The following is a 20,382-nucleotide window of genomic DNA, read 5'->3' on the forward strand; positions in this document are numbered from 1 at the left end:
ACAATATCTGACCTCTGATAGTTATTATTGATGAAACTTGCTGAGTCTATATCTGACCTGAGCGTTATTATTGATGAACCTTGCTGACTCTATATCTGACCTGACAGTTATTATTGATGAACCTTGCTGACTCTATATCTGACCTCTGACAGTTATTATTGATATAACTTGCTGACTCTATATCTGACCTGAGAGTTATTATTGATGAACCTTGCTGACTCTATATCTGACCTGGTAGTTATTATTGATGAAACTTGCTGACTCTATATCTGATCTCTGATAGTTATTATTGATAAAACTTGCTGACTCTATATCTGACTTGATAGTTATTATTGATGAAACTTGCTGACTCTATATCTGACCTCTGATAGTTATTATTGATGAAACTTGCTGACTCTACATCTGATCTCTGATAGTTATTTCTGATGAAACTTGCTGATTTTATATCTGACCTCTGATAGTTATTTCCGATGAAACTTGCTGACTCTATATCTGATCTCTGATAGTTATTTCTGATGAAACTTGCTGACCCTATATCTGACGTGATAGTTATTATTGATGAAACTTGCTGACTCTACATCTGATCTCTGATAGTTATTTCTGATGAAACTTGCTGACCCTATATCTGACCTGATAGTTATTATTGATGAAACTTGTTGACTCTATATCTGACCTGATAGTTATTATTGATGAAACTTGCTGACTCTATATCTGACCTCTGATAGTTATTATTGATGAAACTTGCTGACCCTATATCTGACGTGATAGTTATTATTGATGAAACTTGCTGACTCTACATCTGATCTCTGATAGTTATTATTGATGAAACTTGCTGACTCTACATCTGATCTCTGATAGTTATTATTGATGAAACTTGCTGACTCTACATCTGACCTCTGATAGTTATTATTGATGAAACTTGCTGACTCTACATCTGATCTCTGATAGTTATTTCCGATGAAACTTGCTGATTTTATATCTGACCTCTGATAGTTATTATTGATGAAACTTGCTGACTCTATATCTGACGTGATAGTTATTATTGATGAAACTTGCTGACTCTATATCTGACCTCTGATAGTTATTATTGACGAAACTTGCTGACCCTATATCTGACGTGATAGTTATTATTGACGAAACTTGCTGACCCTATATCTGACGTGATAGTTATTTCTGATGAAACTTGCTGATTTTATATCTGACCTCTGATAGTTATTATTGATGAAACTTGCTGACCCTATATCTGACGTGATAGTTATTATTGATGAAACTTGCTGACTCTACATCTGATCTCTGATAGTTATTATTGATGAAACTTGCTGACTCTATATCTGACCTGATAGTTATTATTGATGAAACTTGCTGACTCTACATCTGATCTCTAATAGTTATTTCCGATGAAACTTGCTGACCCTATATCTGACGTGATAGTTATTATTGATGAAACTTGCTGACCCTATATCTGACGTGATAGTTATTATTGACGAAACTTGCTGACTCTATATCTGATCTGATAGTTATTATTGATGAAACTTGCTGACTCTATATCTGATCTCTGATAGTTATTTCTGATGAAACTTGCTGACCCTATATCTGACGTGATAGTTATTATTGATGAAACTTGCTGACCCTATATCTGACGTGATAGTTATTATTGCCGAAACTTGCTGACTCTATATCTGATCTGATAGTTATTATTGATGAAACTTGCTGATTCTATATCTGACCTGATAGTTATTATTGATGAAACTTACTGACTCTATATCTGATTTCTGATGAAACTTGCTGACAATATCTGACCTCTGATAGTTATTATTGATGAAACTTGCTGAGTCTATATCTGACCTGAGCGTTATTATTGATGAACCTTGCTGATTCTATATCTGACCTGATAGTTATTATCACTGACTCTATAGTTATTATTAAGGAAAATTGAAATACAAGTTTTACCCTACGTCCTAATTTTCTTCAAAATGTTTGAATAATGTTGTTTTTACAATGAACTGGGTCAGAAAATATATTAGTGTCATTTAGCTAAAAGCAAAAATTTTATCTCAGATTTCGCCTTTGTAATTTTTTCAAATAGTTTGATTGTTACGTTGTGGATGGAAAAGTATTTTCAAAATTTTTATTATAGGCCCACTAAAATTTCTAAACTAACTCCCTTTAATTTACAGATACGATCCGAGATAAGCGAGAAAGGTCGGCTGATAGAAAGAAATAATTACATCCCATTTCCTCACGTGTTGAGTCACGTTATTCATTTTAATAAGCCATATACTAATGAAATGAAATTAAATGGAATTTGACATTACTTAGACAATCTAGCAGTATGCAATGAGGGAAATTTTACTAGGAAACTCCATTTTTGAATGGCAATAACTTAAACTAAGTAATAAGTCAGCGAAGACAATGTGCTAATGAAATTAAATTAAGTTTTACATCCCTTAAGGGAATGATACTAGCAAGGGATGCGGTGTGCAATGAGGGGAGTCTACCATCCAATCTTTTTTTAATGACAAGGAAAATTAAGGATACAAAATACATCTACAGATGTATGGAAATCGAATGCATTTTGAACAGAAATCGCCCAAACTAAAAAAAAATCCAAATTGATATTTCTCCTTACAAAATAAAACGTTTATGAATCTAAAAAATATAAACTGTCAAGATTTTAATTCACAGTTTCTCGTTTTCTTTGTAAGGCATGGACTTGATTTTTTCTCTCTTGACAGTAGCGTGTGCAAAAAGGGGTGAACAAAGCATGCAAAACGAGGTGCCCACCGTGCTGTCAGAAATTATAGCCACCGACAAACACGGGTTATTAACAAAGTTATTTATCAAAGTAATATTGTTATCCATATACCACGAATAAGTCCAAAACATCTGCCTCTATTCCAGCCTCTGGTAGCTATTGTGGAAGTTGTCGGTTGGAGTAGAGTCAGAAAAACTAGGCCCTGTTTCATGGTTATTTTCCGCAACTCCGAATGTGGTGACTTTCCGACAACTGTAAACATAGCTATCAGAAGCTGGAATAAAGACAGATGTTTTGGACTCACGAAGTGCGTATGCAATTCTTTATGTAATATGAATCTCATTGCAGGAAATTGCAGTCGATTTTCTGTCTTTAAATACTACATCCCACTCAAGGAAGTCGTTTGGTTTTATATCGATATGGAGCGAAAATTGGACAATTAACTACAGTGTCTTGGATCACAAAGTGCAGTCGATGAAATAATAAACTCTTTTGTCGAAAATCTCTTTTAATGAAACTTGGCTGTAGCATCAATGAATAGATTGAATTGTTATATTATTATATGCATTTTATCAACCTGTGGTCTAAATTTTCCATTTTTTTTTTACTTGACAATGATGAATTGTGGAATAGCAAAACCCAAAGTAGGGCATTCGATAGAATGATAGTCTATGTATGTTTCGCTATACCAGTTATCAAGAAACGGATTCTATATAACACGGATAGATTGGTTAAAACTAACGTTTCAAAAAATATGTTAGATTACAATGGGCAGAATCTAAGAAAATTTAGATTTCCAACGATTTGTAGTACTCGGTCAATTTCTTGATATGCTCCCTTCACGCGGATCGACGATGGTTTGGGGAGGAGGGGTGGTCGAAGGGTGGGGTGAGGGGAGGGTTGAAGATTTATATATTCGAATGGGCGTATAGTATTTGGTTGCATTAATGGAATTGGTCGGTTGTCGGAATTTTTTCGGGGAGACAATCACTTTTTGCCCATTGGATTTTTTTTTAAACATAAGGATGAGGGGCCCGTAGACTTGGTTCAACCAGTTCCTATAGTAGTTGAGTCACTGGTGGGAAAGGGGGCGTAATGTTGATCAACAGCCGACTATAGCCCATATGGATGTTGCAGTCTTCCGAGACCTGTGTTTGTCGTAACAGTGGCTTTCTGATGTTAAAGTACTATAGCGACCTGGTATCTTGCCGAGTACACTTGTCTCGAATACAACGTTATAAGTACGCAGCATATTTCTGTATTAATATTATCTAATCTACCTTATAGGACTAATGTGGTAAACAATCTATAAATAGAAAAACCTGATACGAGGCCATTATGACTTAACTCGAGGCCCCAAACGTTTTCACCTTGGAATGAATACCCATCCTTTATCTTCGTATCTATTTCCAGGTCGCCGACCGATAACATTTCCTTTCATCTTGATTTTTTGTATTATCATCTGTTTTTTAGCAACTTGTAAATGTCCATTATATTAAAAGGGATTTTGTGCTAAAACTTGCAGTAACAACCAATCTCCATGAGCGAGGAGGGGGCGGGGGACTGTAGTCGGCAGATAGGGCAGGAATTTTTCGGCCTAAACTCTGTCATGCTTTTGAAAGAAACGTTGAATTCTAATCAACTTTGAGCTAAATTTTTTGGCTGGGGGGCAGATGGGGTGGAAATTTTTTGGCCTAAAAACTGTCATGCTTTTGAAAGAAGCGTTGGATTCTAATCTAATTTGAACTATAAATTTGTCAGCAGCCGGTATTCTGATAAGATTGCAGTGATACCATCAATGTCACCTACACGCTATCATTTGGCCACTCCCGTATAATTATCATGATATATCAGGTGTGCACGAGTCCAAATCTTGGTTACTGCATAAGGCCGAATCGCAAACCTTCACAAGCAGTATTTGCGACCGCAATCAAATACAAAAAGACACCTCAATCAAATTAAAGGGATGGTAAATAGATTTTCTAAAGTTTGTCATATTGATATCATCAATTTGCAATTCCTCTAAAACTAAGTGTTTAATGACGTCAATAATCTTGAAGGGCCTTATGTGATATAACATATTTAGCAATTTGGAACGGTGCAAATTTATCAGCGTCCCCGATACACATAAAAAAAATGAGAAACCTCTATATAAAACTTCTATCTAACCTTCGAATTTTAATTAGAACGGAGATGCCGAGACCTTTTCAAGTCGAATTTGTCTTGATTCGTCTGGAAATGTCCACGTAAGAACCAAGCGTATGAATAGAAGCCCCAACATGGAAATAATTTACTACCAAATGCGGCGTAAACCTCGAATTCTGTCAGACATGGATGAAATCTGATCTCTCCGATAAGGAAAAACAGATCAAAAAAATCTATGGGCCATAAAATATAATATTTATATATATATATATATATATATATTATAATATTTAATTATTTTTTTTATTTTAATGACCCAATTTTGAAGCACGTGCTTTTGCTATACAATATAAGATTCGATTTATAATTTCCTCGACTTTATCACGAATCAATACATTGGGACTTCTCCCGCGGCAAGTCTTTAAACATATACTGCCTTGCATTTGTGGGGGATTGGCTTTTGGATATACTCCACGCGTGGAAAATGCGTTGATGACTTTATTAGGTGATATGCCACACTTACAGCATTTTGCATGGCTGTTGAATATATGCCACACGTGGTAAATATCTCCTTCCAAAAATGGAGCGTTAAATCAGTAACTTTGTTTTCGGTTATCACAACCACAATGTTCTGACAAAGTAAAAAATGTATACACAGTGGCACCAATTCATTAGTAGACTGGTTTCAAAGATGACCACGAAAACTGTTAAACTGTGACAATCGAAGAAGATCGCTGAAAAACAAAAACATCCGCTTCTTTTCAGTAATAAGCAATGTCCTATGGGCTAATCCCGTTACTTTCCGTGTATTTCCGTATTATGTAATGGAGGTAGGCCTAAGTCACTATATATTTTACATTGTTTCAATTATCTATTTCAAATACATCATTATCATACATCATTTAAACATGGATTCATTAGAGTTAACTGGTGTTATAATTTAACAACAGAATTCCTGAAAAATCCGATAAATCAATAAATGTAAGGAAATATTGAAAATCGCTTAAGGTATAAATAGTGTTTCAATAATTACTTTGTTTTTCAATAATTACTTTTTCGATTTCCAACTTTCGAGGGATCTTTAACAAGCACAGCCTGTAATACATGGTTCCTAGGTTTATTGTCCTGTCCGAACGACTCGACGCTTTTTCCATGTTAGCCCCTCCGACCTGCATCACTGACATGGGGAAACGGTTGAAAGGTATCATCTCGACCTATGCTGGTACCTTCGGGTTAGCTGAGTCGCCGCGGCTCCGGGAAAGTAATAATAAGTTTTCGACTGGTTTGTTAGAATATTAAGCCAAATTTGTTATTGATTCGTCGTCAAGTAGAGAAGTTAATCACTTCAATGTGGAAAAGTTAAATCTTTGGATAATTAAAGATTTACTGTATATTTTTCATCCCAGCTTAACGCATTTAATTAATGACATATAAAGAAAAGAAATAAGCATGTATATAGTTTCTATTCAATTCTGATTTCCAATTCCATACTCGTTTAATTAAAGTCTTCAATTAATTATCTTATTCATGTATCTTAGAATACTTACATAATTTATTTATTTTTTTTTATTTATTTATCAATTTATATTATTTTTTTTGAGTATCAAATGAACAGTTGTTTGAAGATCACACTTCGTGAACCTCTGTGCAACAACATGTTTCAGATTCTATCATAAAGGGAAAAAATGCGCCATAGTGTTCTCAGACCTCCGAATTTGAGCCTTCAAATTCATGTGTGTCTAGGATTATCCGCGTTTGAAAGTTAAAAAGACGAGTCGTTGTTTTAGGGACACTGTCATATTAAAAAAAAGACATCTATAGAAATAAGAAAAAAAATCCTAGTTTGAGACATCTTTTGAAGGAATTTTGTGATTTCATACATTTCTAGTACTGCTGAAGACTATTTACATATATTCAAGACTTAAGACCATCTCAAACCACCCGCCCCGTCCTCCGCTCCTCTACCCAACTCCAAAATAGCGAACCTTCAATATTTCTATATCGCGCTAACAATTGATTTATTGAGCATTATTTTAACAGTGGAAATATTTTTATTCATTTTATCATTTACTTATATAAATTATTTAGTTATTTCCTTTGAATTCACTCGCTAATTATCCAAGTGGTCTTAGTCACGTTTTTCAAAAAAATCTTAAAATAACGTCGTATGGCATTATACATTGAAAAATAGCAGACTGAAAACAGAATTGATCGTTAAAAAAGGTGGAATGGGCTGATATGGAAAAGGCAAAGTGCGCAATAGGCTCAACTCGGCAGTTCTTAAAGATAAGACCAATGCTACCCGTATTTAACGAGAGAATTTAGCATAAGTCTTCTATAATCTGTTTAAATTTGAAATGAAAAGGGGGTGTAAAATTCCATTATTTCAAAATTAATTTTTTTTTTAAAATTGCGAATAGTTAGATTTATTTTGTGCGTGTGCAGAAATTGATGAATAAATTTCAATTTATATTCAACCACAACGTGAGAGGTGAAAAAAAAAACCACAGAAATAGTTGAACAACAACAATTGTTTTCTTATTTATACCTTTTGACAGAATCTAGATGAAATGGGCATAAGTAGGTTGAAATCTTATAGTTCCAGATTAGCGGGCAAGCATCATCCCTACCCAAGTCTGGCCTGGATTCGATCCCAACTGCAACTCCCCCCCCCCCCCCCTCTTAACTCCCACCCCCTAGCACACACACACACCCCCAATTCCTAAAGAATTGTGGGTCTGTCACACATTCTCTCTAACCCCTTGGTCCCTGCCCCCCCCCCCCCCCTTTCCCCTCATAATGATTCCTAGAAGCGCCAATATTCTGGGTCACGTTTCTAAAATCATGATTTGAAGAAATACAGAAAGTTGTTTATTAGAAGTTAATTAAATATAAATCAATTATATGGTTGACAAACAGAATGACTTGAACTCAATTTGCGCGAAAATTGCTCCAAAAAGGGAAATTTGGGATCCGACCTCCTTCCAGAGACCCCGACTTCCATAGACTACCCTGCTCATAATTTATTTTTCTTTTTTAAAACGATAGTTCAAAAATGTTATTATTTATAGGCATAGGAGTCTTATTTCTTTGGGTACGGTACCACTAGCTCATTTTTAAAAAACTAATGTGTAAATGTCACCAACAATTTTTTTTTGTTTTGATTGGCTGGAAAATTTTTCGAATGAAGATATAAGTAGCTCTAAATTCCGCAGCAATTGCCGAAATCTGTCAGAATTTCATTTTGACTCAAAAAAGTTGCATGCCCGAATGTGGTATTTGTGTCAAAAGATCCTACTCGAAAGTCATAGGGCCTAATCACAGTCTGCCCTCGACTTCCTCCACTCTAGTCTGCAAATTAATAATTAATCTTTTCCCCTAAATCTTGAACTTGAGCAATCGTACTGCTTCGAAACGTGAAAAATGGACGGCAAGGAAAATTCTAACAGTTTCTCAGCGACAATAACTAACGGGTTTTTAGCCCCGTGAATTCATTATTAAAATCGAATTCCGCACGTGCTGTTTCTAAAAATAATATGTAAACATTGTCGCTTACATCAATAAACCATCTGTCAAAATAAAATTCCCGATTTTGTGGACGTTTCTGAACATTTGGAACCATTTTGGAGATTTTAGAAATCATTTGAGGATTGATTCAAATTATTAAAGACAAAAAATCTAATAAAAATCGATATTTTCATGGAAATTTTTCCAACTTTGATGTAAGCGGCCAGACGACAACACATTGCCTGCAACGTGACTTTTAATTATTTCGCGTGTTGAAACGGAGATTTGTTCGGTGCACGTGATTTTCGAGATGCAGTCGACGACATTCTTTTTGGTATAAATAAACGATAACGTTGGAAAATTAGTTAATGGTTAGTCAGATCTTGAAGAAATAACAAGTATTTTTACAGTGTATGTGAAAATTCAATCATATTGCTCTTCATAGACGTACATAATAATATATAGCAGAGGATATAGCCTAGTATTAGATTTTTGTTAATACTTTGGTTGATTTTATATTTTGGAATTTGGAATATAAAATTCCTGATACCTGACCAGATGATGGCTCTTACCAGCAACCAGATTCAACAAATTGCTGAGCCTACTAACAACTATGGAACAAATAATATGAATGACAACAATAATAGTTGTTTTTGGAAAAGACCCAAAGAGGATACTGATGAAAGGTAAGCTATTATCAATTTTAAATTTGGTGGACATTTTCATAGAATTTGCATAAAATATTTTCCTTGAAATTTTCTCATGCCAAAGTATTTGGCTTTTGATCCCCATACATAAGAACTTGATACCAAGAATTATCTAGGTTCAAAATTTCAAAGGCTTCCTTATTGAAAAATCTGGCTGTCAAATTTCTAAAATGATGGTTCCAAAACCAAGAGGCCTGTTGTCATTGCTTCCAAATATGATGATTTTATGCCAAAGTTGCTTATATTCATTTTAACTTTACATTAATTAACTGGCATGTTAAATTTCCAAACTAAATAGCTTGGTGTCAAAGTTTATATTTTTAATCAGAAGGTTAATCCCTTCATATGCCACAGTTTTGAAACCAAATAGTCATGTGCTTATTTGGAGCCAGTGATAAATGGATTGGTCTTAAATCAAATAATTTTGGGATGAAATTAACAGAGTATTATAATTTAGTACCAGTATATAGCCTAGTAATTTTCAAACAAAATATAATGCCAAAGTTGCCAAGCTTAATATTTTGGTGCCAAAGATATGATTTGTTGAAAATGTCTTTCAACTGAATTTTTATTGACCAAGTACCAAATATTTCGGTTCCAATGGTGGTTGGTGCCATAGTTTCCAAGCCATATGATTATTGATTTGGTACCATAGTTTCCAAAACTGTATTGATTTGGTGCCATAGTTTCCAAAACTATATTGATTATTGATTTGGTACCATAGTTTCCAAAACCCTTTGGTACCATAGTTTCCAAAACTATTTGGTACCATAGTTTCCAAAACTATTTGGTACCATAGTTTCCAAAACTATTTGATACCATAGTTTCCAAAACTATTTGGTACCATAGTTTCCTAAACTAAGATGTTATTGATCTGGTAACGAATTGTATGTATAGCAAGCTAAGGTAGGGTAGGGTAGAATTAAATGATGTGTCCAAAAGCATACGATAAGGAACCAAAAGTTAAGGAAATTGTGAGATTTAATTTTCCATACCAATACCTACCGGTAATTGATTTTTTTTAAAAGTATACTTGTGTTTATCCATTTGTAGGCTTTATTGATTTAGTTTGGTGCAAGATTTTCAAATATCGATATGCCCTTATTTGGTATTGTCTCAAAGTTTGTTAAATTCTGAAAAACATTATGATTTGGTTAGAAAAATTCTGCAAAAAAGTAGGAATGATGAAAAGAAATCAGGAAATTTGAATGGTTAAAAAGAAATTTTTGAAATTTATAGTTTTGATGCATTGAAGCAAGCCAAGTTGCCCCTTGGTCCTTACATTGTTTGATATGGGTAAGCTTTATTGACATTGGTCTGGAGGGTGGTCTGGATAAGCTTTCAGGGGCCAAGCTAGGAATCCCCCCCCCCCCCCCCCCCCCCCCCCCCTCCCCTGTCCTTTACATTGTTTGATAATGGTAGACTTAATTGATTGATAAATGCCAGTTAAATCTTGTCAATATGTGGTAAGTGTATGTGTACTGGTATAGCGTTCTCAAAATTTCTTCACACCTTTCTAAAGGTGACAAACAGGGTTTATGACGTGACAAACAAAATTAACTTGAAGGATTTGTAAAGGAGCTGACTGTTGTGTACCAAGCTGAGAAAATACAACTGACCGACTTAGATAGAAAATATAACACCTGCTATCATACGCAAAGGAAATGTGTAAAACTTAGGGGTGGACTACCAATTAACTTGTTTAGGGGTTCTGATTGGAAGTTTTTCTGTGTAACACTCCCTTTATGAATGCTGGACAATATATAAAGCTGGGCTCAGACAGTAAGTGATAGTTGATATGACAGTACTTGCCAGTCATATAGAGCAGTATTTGCCAGTCATATCCAACTGTATTTGCCAGTCTTGTCCAGCTCAAGTTCAAAGATATCGGGCAGTGATTTTCGTCTGAAGTATTTTGTTGGTATTTGAAAAAAAATAGGAGATGTGAGTTTTTAACATGGTCAGTTGATCCAACATTTTGCTTTTTTCATTCTTGCCAAAATTTTAAATACTTTTCTTGAATTTTAAATGAAAAAATTGTGTTGGTTATTTGAATTCTCATAGATTAAGAATGACTTTACACGTATAAACAAATATACTTTAGCATTTATCATATTTAAATTTTGAATATTTCTTTGGTTTTTATGTCCCGGCTTGTATTCGAACAGTAATAATTGTATGGTAAAGAGATATACATAAGTAATATGTTGATCACATAACAACTTCATATCTTTGAATGTCAAACAGGTCTTATTTTTGGGTCAAATTAAGATAGCGATTCAAAACATGAGATGAATAATCGTGTTCTGATTTATCAGTAATGTACCGTTTAGTGATGTCGGCTTAAAGTGAGGGTGCATGCTTGCATGATAACCTTGGCAAAGACTTACCAACCTGGTAAGTTCCTTTAGGTGATGCAGTTTTAGAGACTAACATAAAAAAGGGGTCTATTTGTTCAGATAGGACAATAAAAAAAATCTGTACTACAAAGATAATTCCGTTAATCAAAATTTTGTTTGATTATTCCAAATCGATAGTAATAGTTGTATAGTAGTAAACTGAGGCCTTTTACAGATTAAAGATCCTTTGACAGTTGAAATGAAAAAAAATTGCAGGACAATGCAAATCTCCTGGGACCTGACCTCAGAATCTCAAGAGTCCAGAAATTGTATTAATGTACATGAATGGTTAATTGTTAATTTAGTTTGACCGAGTGAACTCGAAGCGCCTAGATTGTTCCTGATATTAGTACTAGTAATGAAATATTCCTGATAGTAATGAAGTCTCATGACTTACAGATTAAGAACACCATTATACAAAAAAATCATTAAGATCATTAAGCAAGTTCTTGGATTAACTTTTGTAAATTTTTCACAGAATCAATATGTAAAGTCGAAACAAAGAGAATTTTAAGTCTCGAATTCACGATTTTGATCGAAAATCAATTTTCATGGCCTATTGTTCATGATAGTTAGATGAACTTTTTTCTTTTGAAGCATGTCATGTAATTATGTCAAATTAACTTAAATTCCAGAGGTCATTATAACTATAAGAAGTCATTGCTGTAATTTCGGCTTAGGAAAAGATCCAATTTTGGCTAAAGCTTAGCAATTGGCACTTTTAATTTAACCAAATCCTGTAGTGGCTCAGTGAATTACCTGCATGCTTGCTAACACTAGGATTATGTTTCACATGGTTGAAAGACTAAGGATATGACACAAAAGCAATGGCCTTGTTGCACACTGTATGGCATTGTCTGTCCAAAAATTCAATTCAAGTGAACTTCGCTTACGAAGCAGCCAGTTTTATCTCAAAGTGATTTTAAGTTATACATCATCTTCTGGTCAATCAGGTGCCATCTTTGAATTTTGATATTCATAACATAACAATTTATTAAACCCCAACCAGTGTTTTCGAGACTCAAAGCAATATAAACTCTATGTTAAACTTGGTACCAACAAATTGTTTTAATTTTTTCAAATGTTTTTCAGATCGTTTAATTTCAACATTAAACCAGAAGATATGGAGTTCCACAGATCACGAAAAACATCTAAACAGCAACGGGTGAGTATCTTCCACTCATGGTATTTAATCTTTTAATCACCACAAATCCAAATCCCTTTCTAATAATATTGATAGATGGTAGTGGCCATGTTTTGAGGCTTAGCGTGTTAATATGTTGTGCGTAGTTATGGGATTTTAGTTTTCATATCCTGTATAGAGCACTTTATTTGCTAATTATCAGAATTATTATGTCCATTGTTTTAGACAGAAATTAGAAACAGTACAATTAAATAGCATCCCTCATGTCCTGCTGTTTCACAGTAATTCATAATTTGTCAAAAAGTGCTCATTAAAAAAGTGAAAATAGCGTGCATTGCACGTGCCCTTTTGACAGCTTTTCATATACAACTTCAAAACATGTTAATTGGAAAAGGTAAAAGTAGTTTTGCATCTCACGTGCCCCTTCTGACAATTTTAAATCATGTTAATTGGAAAAAGTAAAATTAAGAATGCATCTTTCATTTCTTGCTAATTCATATCACATGTACAAAAGGTGCTAATTAGGAAAAGTGAAGAAAGCATGCAGTGCATGTGTCCTTTTGACTGTAATTTACATACATGTGAACAAGTGGCTAATTTTAGAAGGCAAAACGTGATAATTGGAAATAGAAAATTAATTTGCATCTCACGTGTTTTCACAGCAATTTATATCATATGGAAAAACATGCTAATATTTTTAAGAATATTTTTCACAGTATCTGTAGAATTCTATTAAGAAAAACAATAAATAAGTTTGCATTCCTTGTGATACTGTAATTTATATGTTGAAAGGAAACAGGAAAAGCCTATTTGAAGTAAACATATTTTTATAAAGCCAATTGTTAATTTTTATTGCTTTCCTTGTGGAAAAAGGAAAGGTCCCCTCTTTATATACCTATATGTGGACATAGAAATATTAAAACAGAACTTGAATTATGTTGTTCACTCTATACGATCTTCAGACAACTGAATAGCTGTATTAGTCTTAGACCGAACTTGATAATATTTCAGATCATATTTGTATATGGTTAAAAAGAGAAGTCTTTGTTAAAAATTTGCTATCATTTTAGTTCTTTTTCGTAAATGGGTGAACTGAAAATACTGGAGTCTGCGTTGTGTCTTATCGAATATTCTTGTTTTCTAACTACGCCCTGATGTATTTCGGAAATGGAATTGGTCCACTTGTCTATTCTTAGCCTACTGAGCCCTTTGTAGTGATGTTCAAAATTTTGGTTGCTTTCCAAGTGAAAACTAAAAATTATCTCCCTTTTTGTAGGATCCGATGTCCCACAGAATTATTGAGAAACGTCGGAGAGATAGGATGAATAATTGTTTATCAGATTTAAGTAAACTCATCCCACATGGTTATATTAAACAGGTACTTTAACTTCACATTTTTCCCCCATTCCCCAAGCCAGGTCCTTCAAGGGTATGTGAGTCAGTCAGATGATGTACAACCCTTTCCCTATCTAGGTTGAAAAAATACTGACAGGTCCAAATATTCTCACTTGAAGAGGAAATATGGTTTCCATTGAACAGGAAATGGTTTCCATTGAACAGGAAATGGTTTCCATTGAACAGGAAATATGATGTCCATTGAATAGGTGAACTGGTTCTTAGTTGAACAGAAATGTATTTTTGCCATCGAACAGGTCCAAATGCTCTCAGTTAATCAGAAATGAATTTTTTTGCCATCAAACAGGTCCAAATGTTCTTAGATGAACAGGATTGTGTGTTTCCATTGAACAGGTGCAAGAATTCTCAGTTGAATAGGTCCAAATTTTCTCAGTTAAACCGGTCCAAATAGAGAATATATGTTCTCAAATGAACAGGAATATATGTTCTCAAATGAACAGGAATATATGTTCTCAAATGAACAGGAATGTATGTTCTCTAATAAACAGGAATATATGTTCTCAAATGAACAGGAATATATGTTCTAAAATGGACAGGAATGTATCAAATGAACAGGAATGTATGTTCTCTAATGAACAGGAATATATGTTCTCAAATGAACAGGAATGTATGTTCTCAATTGAACAGTAATGTATGTTCTCAATTGAACAGGGATATGTTCTTCATTGGAACATCATTTCTACAGTTTGGGATCCAAATTGTGGAAGATGTAAAAATAGGAAAAGGAGCAACAACTTAAATGTTCTGTGAGACTGACAGTTTGGGTTAAGGTTTTGAGGTATATTTTGTACTTGAAGATATTTTTTTTTGTGATTTTACAGGTAAATATAAACACCAGAAATAGAGGTAATGTAATTACTTTTCTTTCATTTTATAGCTTTATATCAGGTATACTTTTTTTTATTTTACCTTTTTCCCTCTTTAAATTTCATTGCATAGTTTGTGCAACAATCCTTGAATAGACACTATCTTGCAAAATGAATGAGTGAATAACTTTAAACATGTGCACAGGCATTGATGAAGTTACCATACTTTTAGTAGCAAATACATTCAATGAATGACTTTATCAAACATTTAACTTTGCTTGTTGCACATGCCTATTTACAACTTTTCAACTTTGTTGTTGCACATGCTTTGCAAGGAATTCTCATGCTGCTTAATGATCATTTTCACGCTCACATGCTTTGACATTGATTCATTGATTATTGTGAAAGACTCTTGCTTTAAAACTAGACTCATGATATAAGAAAGGTTCAAATCATGCATGGTTTAATTTTTAGTTGATGAACATGGATGCAGAAATCAACCAAGCATGCCATTCATCTAAATTGATGAGGTCGAGAACCTGCAGGTTCGAACCTTCAGGATCACTGGCATTCACTGGTACACATGACAAAATATGAAGGGAGGTTTGGGTGTACTTAGTCTGTGAAAATTGCACCCAATCGTAATGAGTGTCTATTGGGATGTATGTAAAGTTTCCGGTCTAAGGCCCGAATCTCTCCTCATTTTGGTTGATCACTTAACCAGTTACTCTGTAAAGTTGACCGACTAAAATTGACATGTGGTCAAATCTGTTGAGTATAGCTTTAATGTTGAAGTAATATCAAAGTCTGTTGCCTAATTACTTGTATTTTCTTTATTTATAACTTAAATGATATAAAAACTGGCTTGACTCTTCTAAACTCTTTTTGCATTTAAGGAATACATCTTTTTAGATTAAATATATGTGCTTGTGATGCCTTGAACTATATATATTTATAGTCTAGCATAGTGCTATCAGAGCTTCTCTTTTTTATTTCAGTCCTCTTATTTCACCTTATATTTCAGTGACACATTCTGTGATTTCCTTCAGATTTCTGTTTATATTGCCCTGTATTTCATCTCTCATTTTCTCCACCCTTTCTGTCCTCCCCATGTGCCTCTTTTGGCGCTGTGGTGCTTACTAACATTAAGGTCCTGAGTTAAATTCTTGAGATATGCTTTTGGATGTTTCAACCTCATTTCCCTCTGTGATGCAAGTCTGATGGGCTGGCATGGAAAAATTGTCTGGATTGGACACTATCCCATGTCTTACAGGCTGTGCACATTCTAGCCTCTGGAACAGTTGGCTGCGGCCATGATTCCAACTTTTGCCCCCTCGAATTTGTAGTTTTTCTAAAGAGTTTGGTGTTTTAATGATCTCATAATGGAGGAAATTGTGTACTGGTCTTGAAGTTGGTGCTCTTTTTGTTTGATGAGGATCCCTTACCTCGGACAGAGGAGGTGACTAGAATTATCATTGGCTAGGATTTTAAAATAATGTTTTTCTCTAGAAATAGAGTTATTTTGGTCTACAGGAACTTGTGAAGGTTTAAATCCAGGAATTATTGTCTGTGGCTCTTGAAATGATTCCTTATACTTATTGCCAGGAACTATATGATAATCTGAAAGTGCTGATTCTTGAGATATATGATTTCCTGATAATCTAAAAGCAGTGGTACAAATCTAATTCTTTTTTCAAAATTTCTGGTTGATTTTCTTACTGGCTTTGAGAATTGACTTTTTTTTTCATTTATAAAAATACAGGATGAATATACAGGATCTGTTGTTATTTATTAATAATTGTACAGGATCTAAGATGCTGTTATTTATTTATGAATGTACAGGATCTGAGATGCTGTTATTTATTTATGAATATACAGGATTTGCTGTTATTTATTTATAGACATACAGGATCTGAGTTGCTGTTATTTATTTATGAATATACAGGATCTGAGTTGCTGTTATTTATTTATGAATATACAGGATCTGCTGTTATTTATTAATAGACATACAGGATCTGAGATGCTGTTATTTATTTATGAATATACAGGATCTGCTGTTATTTATTTATAGACATACAGGATCTGAGATGCTGTTATTTATTTATGAATATACAGGATCTGCTGTTATTTATTTATGAATATACAGGATCTGCTGTTATTTATTTATAGACATACAGGATCTGAGATGCTGTTATTTATTTATGAATATACAGGATCTGCATTTATTTATTTATAGACATACAGGATCTGAGATGCTGTTATTTATTTATGAATATACAGGATCTGCTGTTATTTATTTATGAATATACAGGATCTGCTGTTATTTATTTATAAATATACAGGATCTGAGATGCTGTTATTTATTTATGAATATACAGGATCTGCTGTTATTTATTTATGAATATACAGGATCTGAGATGCTGTTATTTATTTATAGACATACAGGATCTGCTGTTATTTATTTATAGACATACAGGATTTGAGAGGCTGTTATTTATTTATGAATATACAGGATCTGCTGTCGTTTATTAATAATTGTGCAGGATCTGAGTTGCTGTTATTTATTTGAGTTGCTGTTATTTATGAATATATAGTATCTAAGTTGCCATTAGTTACTTGAGTTGCTGTTGTTTATGTATAAATATATAGGATCTGATTGCTGTTATTTATTTATAAATAAATAGGATCTAAGATGCTGTAATTTATATATAAATATATATAGACTATGAGGTATTGTATTTGTTCGACATATATTTATTTTAAAAAGTTTTATTTCCGGAATGCAGGGTCCACAGAATTTTGAAGTGTCAAGTAGGTCTTTATATCATTTAATGGATAAGATAGGAGTCCAGCTTTCTGTCTGTTCAGCCTGAATGCTGAAAAACCAATGGCTCTGCCTTGATTTGATGGTTCAGTAATTGCTTCCTTTCATGATTCCAAATTTAGTTCCATCATTATTGCTTAAAAAATTTGTCTTTTAAAAAATCTTGTTGAAATTAGCTTGTTGCCAAATCTTCACTTTTCGTTGTGTCTGTGAGTGATTTGTTGTTAGGTTAAAATTCCACAGAAAATTTTAGGATCAGTGCCATGGCACCATAAAATATTTGGAAATTTCCAAGGGTAAGGAAGCATAGTTGTTGGTTTTTTAGGATGGTTGCTCTTTTCCTCTACACTCAATATTTCCACACATACAAACACATATATACTTATCTACCTATAATACATTATATTTTGTTTATTTTATTTTATGTGGGCTACTTAATCATTCCGATTACTCTTTTATGTTTGAATGAGCTATGTTCTCAAAATAAGCCAATGAAATGTCATTCTTAATCAGTGTCAGTCACTTCCATTTTTGAAATCAACTTTTGATTTATTTTTACTTTTAACTTGGTTTTGCTTGTGTAAATTATTGTGACATGGGGTTCAACTTGATGTAAAAAGAATTTTGTCAGATTTAGAATGAGAAAAGTAACCTTCTAAAAATAAACCAAAGGAGTTCCATAATAATCACATGTATCAACACATCAGTCACTTTCATTATCTTCGCACACTGCTATCCCTTCTTCCTACTCTCTTCCCAACCAAAAAAATGGTTGAACAGACAGTCACATTAGTACTTGTTATGGCAGCAGATTGATTCTTTGTTTTATATTAGTGCGAGAAACTCTGACCCTATCTACAGGCTCCGACAGACTATTTTGGCGCGTGGCCTGAGAGTTTATAGGGTCAGAGTTTCTCGCACTAGTTTCTGTTAAAAGTTAAATTGAATGCTACTCACAAAAAGTTTAGCACCACTCTAACTCTTAAATTTAAAACCATAAAATTTACACTTTGAATCATTTAAATATTAATTTAGTTTAATGAAAAATTACATCAATCAAAAATTACATCAATCAAAAGTTACTTCAATCAAAAGTTTCTCCAATCAATCAAAAGTTACTTCTTCAAAAGTTTCTTCAATCAAAAGTTTCTCCAATCAAAATTTACTTCAATCAATCAAAAGTTACTTCAATCAAAAGTTTCAAAAGTTACTTCAATCAAAAGTTTCTCCAATCAAAAGTTTCTTCAATCAATCAAAAGTTACTTCAATCAAAATTTTCTCCAATCAAAAGTTTCTCCAATCAAAAGTTTCTCCAATCAAAAGTTTCTTCAATCGATCAAAAGTTACTTCGAATAAATCCTCTTTTTTTCAAAAGCTCTTTCAAAAGCTGTGTCAATCAAAAGTAAGTTGATACCTCGAATTGAAATAATTTGAAATTATTGTATCTCAAATAAACGAAATCAATTTAAATCAAAAGTAAGTTCAATCAAATGTTGTGAAATTGAAATGTTGAGAAATTAGATGTATTTCAAATGAGCGAGGGCAATTTATATAGAAAACAACTGTATTTGTACATACATTTATATTTTATATTAAAAGCTATGTTAGAGTACTTCAATCAAAAGCTACTTAAATCAAAAAGTACTTGAATTGAACCCTTCTTCAATCAAAATCTACTTCAATTGAACACTCCTTCAATCAAAAAATACTTCAATCAAAGGTTACTTGATACAAAGTTTCTTAAATTGAATACTACTTCAAGTCTATCTTAAGCTACTTCGATCAAAAGCTACTTCAATCAAACACTTCTTCAATCAAAAGCTACTGAACTTAACTGTAATTCAATCAAAAACTCTGTGGAAAGCTACATCTCTCACAAGCTGGTTTGGTTAAAAATTCTATGCAATGCTTCAATTAAAAATCCTTTAATTAAATCTTAAAATCTCTCAAAATTTATACCAATCTGAAGCTATTTTAATCAATAGTTACTTAAATCAAAGGCTCTTTCTTTCAAAAGTAAAGTGATAAAACATTTTATGAACCGAAATATCAAAATTGAAATGGTTATTAAATGTTATGTCAATTCAAGGTTCTATCAATCAATGTTCAATCAAGAGTAAGTCAATCAAAAAATTTCTATCATAGGTTCATAAGTTATGTTTATCAAATGTTACTTCATTTTAATTTCTATAAATCAAATGTTCTATCAAATGTTATGTCAAAGATTATTTCAATCAAAAGATTTTTAATCCCAAGCATTTATAATTCAAATTTTCTGTCAATCAAAAGTTGTATCAATCAAAATTTTAATCAAAGTTGTGTTGATCAAAATTTCAATCAAAAATTATTTTAATCAAAAAATATTTTTTTATCCAAAATTCTATATAACAGTCAAAAGTTCTATCAATCAAAAGCTACCAAGTCTCTAATATAGGTGGTGCTAAACTTTATGTGTCTAATATAAATCTATAGTAATCTTTTCACAGATATTGAATCAGTGATAGTGTGGGGACTAGGATAAATTGTCTCGAAATCTCCCAGCTATTTTCAACATTTCTCGTGAGTCTATGGATTGGTGAAATAGGACAGAACACAAGGGCAATCTTGGTGGAGATATTTCTTTATTTTTTAGTCCTTCACAACATTATATTTGGGAGAAATAGAACCCAAATACCCTTG

General features: G+C 33.1%; 2 protein-coding genes across 2 annotated transcripts; one reads left to right on the plus strand and one right to left on the minus strand.

Annotated features, from left to right (window-relative positions):
• Positions 1-728: 728 nt before the first annotated feature.
• LOTGIDRAFT_116386 (hypothetical protein) lies at positions 729-1,001 on the minus strand (the record flags this gene model as incomplete). The annotated part of the gene is made up of 1 exon (XM_009055309.1): positions 729-1,001. A coding segment is annotated over one exon (273 nt), but the record flags the coding sequence as incomplete, so codon positions are not given.
• Positions 1,002-8,694: 7,693 nt separating this feature from the next.
• On the plus strand, positions 8,695-16,950 carry LOTGIDRAFT_231922 (hypothetical protein; the record flags this gene model as incomplete). Its single annotated transcript, XM_009055310.1, has 5 exons — positions 8,695-9,093; positions 12,606-12,678; positions 13,934-14,035; positions 14,895-14,919; positions 16,781-16,950. Exons 1-5 carry the CDS (start codon positions 8,966-8,968, stop codon positions 16,948-16,950), a joined length of 498 nt encoding a protein of 165 aa, XP_009053558.1. The 5' UTR covers positions 8,695-8,965.
• Positions 16,951-20,382: the final 3,432 nt, after the last annotated feature.

This window comes from Lottia gigantea (assembly GCF_000327385.1).
Source record: "Lottia gigantea unplaced genomic scaffold LOTGIsca_24, whole genome shotgun sequence".
Lineage (NCBI taxonomy): Eukaryota > Metazoa > Mollusca > Gastropoda > Lottiidae > Lottia > Lottia gigantea.